Source organism: Carcharodon carcharias, chromosome 8, assembly GCF_017639515.1.
Source record: "Carcharodon carcharias isolate sCarCar2 chromosome 8, sCarCar2.pri, whole genome shotgun sequence".
Classification (NCBI taxonomy): domain Eukaryota; kingdom Metazoa; phylum Chordata; class Chondrichthyes; order Lamniformes; family Lamnidae; genus Carcharodon; species Carcharodon carcharias.
Genome location: NC_054474.1, coordinates 168,958,145 through 168,967,779, shown reverse-complemented (window position 1 = coordinate 168,967,779; position 9,635 = coordinate 168,958,145). Strand labels below are relative to the sequence as shown.

The window sequence follows — 9,635 nt, the reverse complement described above, 5'->3', positions numbered from 1 at the left end:
AAGTTCATCCAACTTTGATGTACTTGTGCTTTATTACTGCAGGTTGTGCACTGCAGGTTGTTTTGTTGGAAAAAAGTTGGGCAATTCAGTATCTTGTATTTGAAATACATCCTGGTTTAGACTTTTCTAAACAAGTTTAATTCAGAGCAAAACATTAAATGGTATAAAGACCGTCATTGATTTAATCAATTAGTGGTACAGAATAAATCCTCTCATCCCATTCAAGTCAATATGCCTTATGCATATACCATTTAAAAATAGTATAAATGGTACATGTGGAATTCAAGTGAACACTACCAGAGCAAATATTAATTTCATACCCTGAACAGCAGGACATATTTTAGACACAGCACTTTTTCAAATATCTACATCCTTAAGACAAGGAAATGTTTGTATCAAACATAACATTTATTGGTCAATACAGTAGAAAATGTTTTCTACACTTACACAGACCAAACAAGGGATTTCAAATAAATAGAAAAATGTGTTGTGTACTTGGAGAACGTTGTATTCATACCCTTGACAACTGATATCTCCCAATCCAGTTCTCCTTCTGGATAGTTCATGCTGAAACTGCAATGGAAAGTACTGAGCCTTTTAGAATGTTCAGTCCACTCAAGTGAAAATTGTGCACATACATTCAAGAATTAAGTCCTTGTCATTCAGATAATTCTTTCCGAAACAGTCCACTATTTACAAAATTAACATTTTAAAGGGTCCTTTGATTACAACTCATCCTTTTCAGTCTCCTCTTCCTCTTCTGGAGGGGATCCACCTGCACTTCCATACAGCTTACTAACAATTGGCTGAACAATCTCTTCAAGTTCCTTCTTCTTAGCTTTGAAGTCTTCTATGTCAGAATCTTGGTGACTTTCAAGCCATTCAATTTTTTCCTCCACAGCTTTCTCTATAGTTTCTTTGTCCTCTGTTGACAGCTTACCTCCAAGTTTCTCTTTATCACCAATCTGGTTCTTCAGAGAATAAGCATAACTTTCTAGGTCATTTCTGGCATCGATACGTTCTTTAAGTTTTTGATCCTCTTCAGCAAATTTCTCTGCATCAGTCACCATCCTCTCAATTTCTTCTGGGGTCAGACGGTTCTGGTCATTTGTAATGGTGATTTTGTTTTTATTTCCAGTGCCTTTGTCTTCAGCTGTAACACGTAGGATTCCATTTACATCTATTTCAAATGTTACTTCAATCTGGGGAACACCACGAGGTGCTGGAGGAATACCGGTTAGATCAAAGGTACCAAGAAGATGGTTATCTTTGGTCAGTGGACGCTCACCTACAAAGGCAAGAACAATGTAAGCCTTATGTTGCATTGCTAAAGTTGTTTTCAAAAAGTTAAAAGTTTTATACATTGAACCACATGGAGCAGTTTGTACTTAAAGTGGTAAAGTTCACTGCAGTCTAAATTTACAGGAATCCACAAAGATCATGGAACTCCAATTAACTTGCATTTTAAGTATGACAAAAGATGGCTAGCATAAAAGCTAGAATTTAGTCAGTTAAGCCTTAATATGGCTCAATGCCTGCTACAAATCAGTTCAGCACCATTCCTTTGATAGACACACTGGAATGAATAGAAAGGCAACAGTTCCTTGTAGAATTCTGTCAGCAGGATCAATGTGACAAAAAAAAAAAAAAAAACTGGCAAGGATAAATCAAGCTGCAACCTACCTTCATACACCTTAATGGTTACAGTAGGTTGGTTGTCAGAAGCAGTTGAGAATATTTGAGACTTTTTGGTTGGGACCACTGTGTTACGTGGGATTAGCTTGGTCATGACACCACCAACAGTTTCAATTCCAAGAGTCAGGGGGCAAACATCCAGAAGAACAAGATCACCTAATTTTAGATCCAAGAAGAAAGCAATTAGGAAACAAAATTAATTTTGGAATCAGTGAAGTCAAGAAGTTAATCTTGTGCACACCCACACTTCTACAATCCCTGGCACTTACCAGTATCTTCCTCTCCTGATAGGACACCAGCCTGTACTGCTGCACCATATGCCACAGCTTCATCAGGGTTTATTCCACGAGATGGCTCCTTGCCATTGAAGAACTCCTTCACCAGCTGCTGAATTTTAGGAATACGAGTGGAACCACCCACAAGGACAATTTCATCAATTTCGGTTTTCTTCAGATCAGCATCCTCCATCACTTTCTGCACAGGTTTCATGGTCGACCGGAAGAGATCCTGTTGGCAAGAAAGTCAAGAGGATATTTAGTCTGCCTTACTGTCACTGACTGAATGCATTTAGTTTTGCATCTTAGTTTTCAAAGAACTGAAAATAGCAAGCTTTATTCTATAATGAAATAAAATGTAATTAAGCAAGCATGACCAAATTATCAATTGTACAGTAATGGTCTAAATTCTCCATCAAGAATTATGAACACTATTCAAGTCCCACGTAATCAACCAACTCAGATACACTCATTTTTCAATAGACAGGAGTAATTGATTACACAAGTCCCCCATCGTTGCCAAATTAGTGTTCTGTCTTGTACATAAGACAATGCAATACATTATGAGATGACAACTTTCAGTCCCTGCCTTAAAATAGGAGGAAGTCAATCTTCAGTGTGGCTTGCTTTCATTACTGCAATTTTCAGCATCAAAATATTATTCATGTATTTTTCAATGTTACCACTGTCCAAAGAACAAACTTCAACTAAAAATGGATTGTCCAACTGTTGATTTAGATTGGAACTAAACAAGAGCCAAATTCAGAGTATTTACTCACCATATTCAATTCTTCAAACTTTGCACGTGTTAAAGTTTCAGAGAAATCCTCACCCTCAAAGAACGATTCAATTTCAATTCTAGCCTGATGTTGGGCAGACAAACCACGTTTGGCTTTTTCAACTTCACGGCGAAGCTTCTGAATGGCTCGGTTATCCTTCCGGACATCTTTTCCGGTTTTCTTTTTGTACAACTTCATGAAGTGCTCCATCACACGCTGGTCAAAATCTTCACCACCTAATTAAAAAACATTTGTTTCAATTATCAAATTCTAACAGGCAAAATAAAGATGTATATGTAACTATGTATTTTCTTACCCAGATGAGTGTCTCCATTTGTAGCAACTACTTCAAAGACACCATTGTCAATAGTAAGCAGTGACACATCGAAAGTACCACCACCAAGGTCAAACACCAGAATGTTCTTTTCACCCTCACGCTTGTCCAATCCATAGGCAATTGCAGCAGCAGTTCTGTAGAGACAAGGGAAACAGTCAAAATTAAGTTTTTCAAACACTGGATGTTTGAAGAGAATGGAGTATTCTCACCATTACATGACTAGTCTGAAACACAGTAGGTCATTCAACATTTACTATAGCAAATAATGCCAGTGAAAATACTCACGGCTCATTGATGATCCTCATGACATTCAAGCCAGCAATAGTGCCAGCATCTTTTGTAGCTTGTCGTTGAGCATCATTGAAGTAAGCTGGCACTGTCACTACAGCATGGGTAACCTACAGAAAGTCAAATGAAGTTATTTTACCAAATAACAGGTAGTGTGTGAAGTTTCAGTTGAGAGGTTTTACAAGTGCCAGGGATGTTTTAAGCTCCACTCAGCCAATGAGATATTAAGACATGTAGCAACTTAATTGATTATCATGGAAAGGCAACACAAAGTCAATTGGCAAGGACAGATCATCAAGCCAATCCCCTCAAGCAGGGTGCGACTAACAATATTCAGTCAATTATAATTCCATATCTTTATTGAACAAGCTCAAATTGGGGTCAAGTTCCTTAAACATTTGGGCCTATCAAGTTTCCACAAGCTTTGCAAGTATTGTACCTGCAGCATTTGCTAGTGGTTTTCAAATACAAAATCTCAGTAGGTAGGAAAATGCTGAAATGATCTGTTGTCCAGTTGAGGAGCCTCCTGAACAGTTTGAATTTGCTTCAGGATGCAACATGAGTAGCTTTACATATAATGATAAAGTGGAGATCACAGTGCAAACATGTATGTGTCTATTTAGGTTATAAACTGAGACATCTACTGGAAATACCTTCTTGCCAAGGTAAGCCTCAGCAGTTTCTTTCATCTTGGTCAACACCATTGCAGAAATCTCCTCTGGCGCAAAAGTTTTGACTTCACCAGAGACGTCAAGTTGGACATGGGGCTTGTTCTTCTTTTCAATGACCTAAATTTTAAAGAAGTCAGAAGTGGATAAGAAAAGCTTGCATTTGTACAGCACCCTAAATCATTCTTGGAACTCAAATCCAATGAATTATGTTTTGAAATGCCACAGCCAAATTTCACACATCATATATGATCAAATGAATTATTTGAGTGTTCATTAACACCACTGAAACTTGCCTGCTCCAAAAAACTTCTCACTTGTTACCTCAAGAAACAAGAGGCAGACAAGGACTCAGTTTTACATCTTGTCTGAACCATTAGCCTACATTGTACATTCTAAGTATGAAATATGAATGGACAAGTGTTGGAAATACTTGGGTCAGGCAGCATCAGGGAAGAAAAAAAAGCATCAACTGTGCTGATGAAATATTAACTTGAAACAAACTCTCCACAGATGCTGCCTGACCAGCTAAGCATTTTGTTTTGACTTCAGATTTCCAACATCTGCAGTGGTTTGTATTATATGATCATGTCTCAAAATACAACCTGCTCTGATAAGAATGCTACCTATCACTAAATCATGGCAAACTGAAGGCTCCCTTTACATCAACACCAGATTAAAACATATTAAAAATCTAATTGCTCAACATTCTACAAATTAGAGCTTTTGATTGAAATTTAGATCATATATGAACACATGCACGCACTTCCAGATCTGAATTTGGTTAAAACCAAATCAACACAAGAGACCTAGAAAATGGCTACATGCCTATGAAAACCCATATTTCTAGCAATGGGAAAACACCACCATAGTTTTACCTTAAAAGGTAGGTATTTGACATCTTGTTGTACTGCTGGGTCATTCCAGGTTCGTCCAATAAGACGCTTGGCATCAAAAACTGTGTTCTCTGGGTTAGAGGTCAGCTGGTTCTTTGCAGCATCACCTATCAGACGCTCTCCATCCAATGTGAAGGCCACATACGATGGAGTGATTCTGTTTCCCTGGTCATTAGCAATAATTTCCACACGTCCATTTTTGTAGACACCAACGCTACAAAGAGAAAAGCATGTCATATTACTATTCCTTTTAAAAAAATTAAATTTCCAGAACCACCTTAATAATCTCAAACTTACCAGGAGTAAGTAGTACCAAGATCAATCCCAACCACAGTACCTACACTTTCTTTCTTATCATCTTCATCAGCAAAGACACTGCTGACAAGCAGTAGAAGCAAATATCCTCTCATTGTGCGATTGTGCCCTTTTCTCCAGTGATTGATAGGTAATCCCTATATATAAATAAAAAAAAGAGGAAAGTTAAGTCAACTAACTTTTACATCAGATTTAATTTAACACTGACGCTATAAACAATCATTCGCAGCCAGAGTTACATAATCCTTCCCAGTGTAAAGTTAACAGCTAGTAGGGGAAAGTAAGAAGTTGAAGCGCGTAAGCTTTTGAAACGCTAACAAAGGCGAATCCCTTTTTTTTAAAAAAAAAAGAGTCAGCAGAGGACAGCCAAAGTGAACCAGTGGCCCCGGAAGCCATTTTCTATCAGCTCACACTAACCCCCCACCTCCCCCTCCCCCTCCCCCTTACCAACCCAGCTGCAATCTAATCGCCGAATAGATTCTACACACGAACCGGGGGAGGAGGGGGAGAATTAAAAATTAAGGCAGAAAATTATGAGTTAATTATAATCCTATTAATCCCACACTTTTGTTCTCAGACCCAGCGAGTAGCCAATTAACATGGGGAGGTGAGCAGCTGCCATGCGGCCCCCCCCCTTGTGCGATCCCGGATCCCCTTCACTTTCTCCCCTCCCCTCCCTTCCCTTCACACATCGCAACAACTAAATCAGGCCGCTCCCCATTAACCCCGCCACCCTGAGTATGGACCTATTTGCCGCCTAAAAAGACATCCTTACCCGCTAATTAACAGCTTCCCTGCCAATCTCTCCTACTGTCAGCTTCACAAATCTGGTGCCGGCGACGCGGCCGCTCCTGCCTTTATATAGGTTCCTGACTTCCCCGTCGTGGAGCGCTGCGATTGGTCGGTGGCCCTTGCGTTGGAGGCTGCTGATTGGCTAGCGGGACCATGCTGGCCACTCCGGAGGGTGACACGTACGGGCTTTCGGCGGACTCGTCAGAGAGAGGGGAGGGAGGGAGGGGGGCAAGGGAGCCCGCCCCCTCTCCGTCAAGGCTTGCGGCTATTGGGCAGACCTCGAACAGTCCCGGCCCAATGGCAAGCCGACTTGCGCCCGAGCTCCGGTCGCCATTGAGTCGACCTATCGTCAATCAATTTGTGTGGGGGGCCTTCCTTACTCCGCCCCTTCCCCCCCCCCCCCTCCCCTCCCGCCAACGGGCGGTTGCGTGCGTGTTGCGTCATTGCACCTCCGCGGGGCCCTGGCGGGTTCTGGAATCTTCAGCGGCTGACCGACGGTTGCAGCCCGCGTCTGCGGAGCCAGATGGTCTCGCCTTCTGAGTGAGCGGTCGAAAGTTTTTTTTCCCTGCCCCGGTGGTGTTGCGGTGAATGCGGTCTTGGCGCTGGTCCTAGTGTGGTTTCAGTTTCTGACGATGAAATTCACTCCAATATCTGTCACTCGGTCTGAGAATGGCCTCTGACCAAGAGTTTTACAGCACGGCAAGAGGCCCTTCGGCCCGTGGTGTCCAGTCCAGCCCCCCCCCCCCCCCCCCCCCCCCCCCAATCATCTACTCTTAATCCCATTTTCCAGCACTCTGGCGTTTTTCAAGTGTTCACCCAAATGCCCCTTAAATAGTGTGAGGGTTCCTTCCTCCACCACCCTCCCGGGCAGTGAGTTCCAGATACTTCTGGGTGGAAATAGTTTTCTTCAAGTCCTCTCTCAACCTCCTACCCCTTACATTAAATCTATGCCCCCTGGTTATTGACCCCCTCCCCACCCCCTCCCCTCCCCCTCCCCCTCCCCCTCCACTAAGGGCAAAAGTTTCTTTCTATCTACCCTGTCTATGCCCCTCATAATGTTGTACACCCGCAGTCAGGTGCCTGACACTTCCTTGACCTCTCTGCCTCAATCTCTGGTGACAGACTGTCCACCAATATCCATTACAAGCCCACCGACTCCCACAGCTCCTCACACCCCCGCTTCCTGTAAGGGCTCCATCCCATTCTCTCAGTTCCTTCGCCTCCGTCGCATCTGTTCCGATGACACCACTTTCAAAAACACTTCCTCTGACATGTCCTCCTTCTTCCTTAACCGAGGATTTCCACACACGATGGTTGACAGGGCCCTCAACCGTGTCCGGCCCATCTCCCGCGCATCCGCCCTCACGCCTTCCTCTCCCTCCCAGAACCATGATAGGATCCCCCTTGTCCTCACTTATCACCCCACCAGCCTCCGCATTCAAAGGATCATCCTCCGCCATTTCCGCCAACTCCAGCATGATGCCACCACCAAACACATCTTACCTTCACTCCCCCTAGCGGCATTCCGTAGGGATCGTTCCCTCTGGGACACCCTGGTCCATTCTTTGATCACTTCCTACACCTCAACCCCTTCCCATGCAACCGCAGAAGGTGCAACACCTGCCCCTTTACTTTCCCTCTCCTCACTGTCCAAGGGCCCAAACACTCCTTTCAAGTGAAGCAGCATTTCACTTGCACTTCCCTCAATTTAATCTACTGCGTTCGCTGCTCCCAATGCGGTTTCCTCTACATTGGAGAGACCAAACGCAGACTGGGTGACTGCTTTGCAGAACATTCGGTCTGTTCGCAAGCAAAACCCAGACCTCCCTGTCGCTTGCCATTTCAACACACCACCCTGCTTTCATGCCCACATGTCCGTCCTTGGCTTGCTGCAACGTTCCAGTGAAGCTCTACACAAACTGGAGGAACAGCACCTCATCTTCTGACTAGGCACTTTACAGTCTTCCGGACTGAATATTGAGTTCAACAACTTTAGATCATGAACTCTCTCCATCCCCACCCCCTTTTTCCAATAATTTATATATATTTTTCTTTTCCCACCTATTTCCATTATTTTTAAATGTATTTCCATCCATTGTTTAATCTCTACCTTTTAGCCGTTTTCGATCCCTTCCCCCTCACCCCACCCCCACTAGGGCTATCTGTCCCTTGCTTGTCCTGCTTTCTACCCTTAATTTCATCATTAGCACATTCCTTAGATAATATCACCACTGTCAACACCTTTTTGTCCTTTTGTCTCTGACATCTTTTGGCAATCTCCACTCATCACTGGCCCGCTATGCTTTACCTGTCCCCCCCCCGCCCCCCAACTGTATTCCTCTCTGGAGATGCTGTCAGACCTGCTGAGTTTTACCAGGTGTTTTTGTTTTGGATTTCCAGCATCCGCAGTTTTTTGCTTTTATCCTCCTCAGCCTTCTCTGCTATAAGGAAAACAACCCCAGCCTTTCTAGTCTCTCTTCATAGCTGAAACACTCCAGTCCAGGCAACATCCTGGTGAATCTCCTCTGCACCCTCTTCAGTGCAATTGCATCCTTCCTATAGTGCGGCAACCAGAACGGCAAACAGTACTCCAGATTTGGCCCTAACTAATGCTTTATACAGCTCCATCATAACCTCCCTGCTCTTGTATTCAATAACTCGTCTAATATAGGCAAATATCCCATATGCCTTCTTAACCACCTTATCTACCTGCCCTGCTGCCTTCAAGGATCAATGCTCATATACACCAAGGTCCCTGTGATCCTCTGTTCTACCTAGGGTCCTCCCATTCATCGTGCACTTCCTTGCCTTGTTAATCTTCACAAAATGCATCACTTCACACTTCTTAGGATTAAATTCCATTTACCACTGTTTTGCCCATCTGACCAGCCCATCTATATCGTCCTGTAGCCTAAGGCTTTCCCCATTGCTATTTACCGCACCACCAATTTGCATGTCATCTGCGAACTTACTAATCATACCTCCTACGTTCATGTCCAGATCATTAATGTACACTACAAACAGCAAGGGACCCAGCAATGAACCCTGCGGTGCGATACGCCACTGGCCACAGGCTTCCGGTCACAAAAACAACCTTATACCATCACCCTCTGTCCCCTGCCACTAAGCCAATTTTGGATCCAATTTGCCAAATTGCCCTGGATCCTATGGGCTCTTACCTACTTGACCAGTCTCACAAGCGAGACCTATTCAAAATTGTTAGGCCTTTCTAACCTTCATGTAATCTTGGACATAGCTTCCTAATGCAATAATGGGAAATAATAGTTGGGAAAAGTCGTGAGCTATTCAGGCCAGAAAATCTCACATTCGTTTCCAAATCTAGGTCCAATTTAGATTTTCATCTGGTAGGAGCTCAGGTTCGCCTTTACGGCAGGATCAGGTTTACTTGATGCCTATTGAGATACTTGATGCTTGAGATATTTGCAGCCAAAGAGGTGGAACAGATTCAGGATGGTAGAGAGGTTTATGGAAAGAGCCAAGCTGTAGGGATAATCCAGCCGAAGACTGTGCCACAGATTGCACAGCAGAGAAAAAAGCAATGCAAAGTAGACCAAAATTCAAAGCTGTCA

At 43.4% G+C, this 9,635-nt stretch overlaps 1 protein-coding gene across 1 annotated transcript; it reads right to left on the bottom strand.

Annotated features, from left to right (window-relative positions):
* Positions 1 to 389: 389 nt before the first annotated feature.
* On the bottom strand, positions 390 to 6,125 carry hspa5 (heat shock protein 5). The gene is made up of 10 exons (XM_041193219.1): positions 6,029 to 6,125; positions 5,236 to 5,390; positions 4,921 to 5,152; positions 4,028 to 4,162; positions 3,372 to 3,484; positions 3,066 to 3,220; positions 2,750 to 2,985; positions 1,965 to 2,202; positions 1,684 to 1,851; positions 390 to 1,288 (listed from the first exon to the last, which is right to left on the bottom strand). Exons 2-10 carry the CDS (start codon positions 5,346 to 5,348, stop codon positions 726 to 728), a joined length of 1,953 nt encoding a protein of 650 aa, XP_041049153.1. The 5' UTR covers positions 5,349 to 5,390; positions 6,029 to 6,125; the 3' UTR covers positions 390 to 725.
* Positions 6,126 to 9,635: the final 3,510 nt, after the last annotated feature.

Excerpts from the sequence above, each read along its gene's own strand:
- hspa5 (XM_041193219.1), bottom strand. The coding sequence starts at position 5,348 with ATGAGAGGATATTTGCTTCTACTGCTTGTCAGCAGTGTCTTTGCTGAT. Across the intron at positions 3,485-4,027 it reads AGGCTTACCTTGGCAAGAAG|GTTACCCATGCTGTAGTGAC; the intron begins GTATTTCCAGTA and ends GACTTTCTGTAG. Across the intron at positions 2,986-3,065 it reads AAATGGAGACACTCATCTGG|GTGGTGAAGATTTTGACCAG; the intron begins GTAAGAAAATAC and ends TTTTTTAATTAG.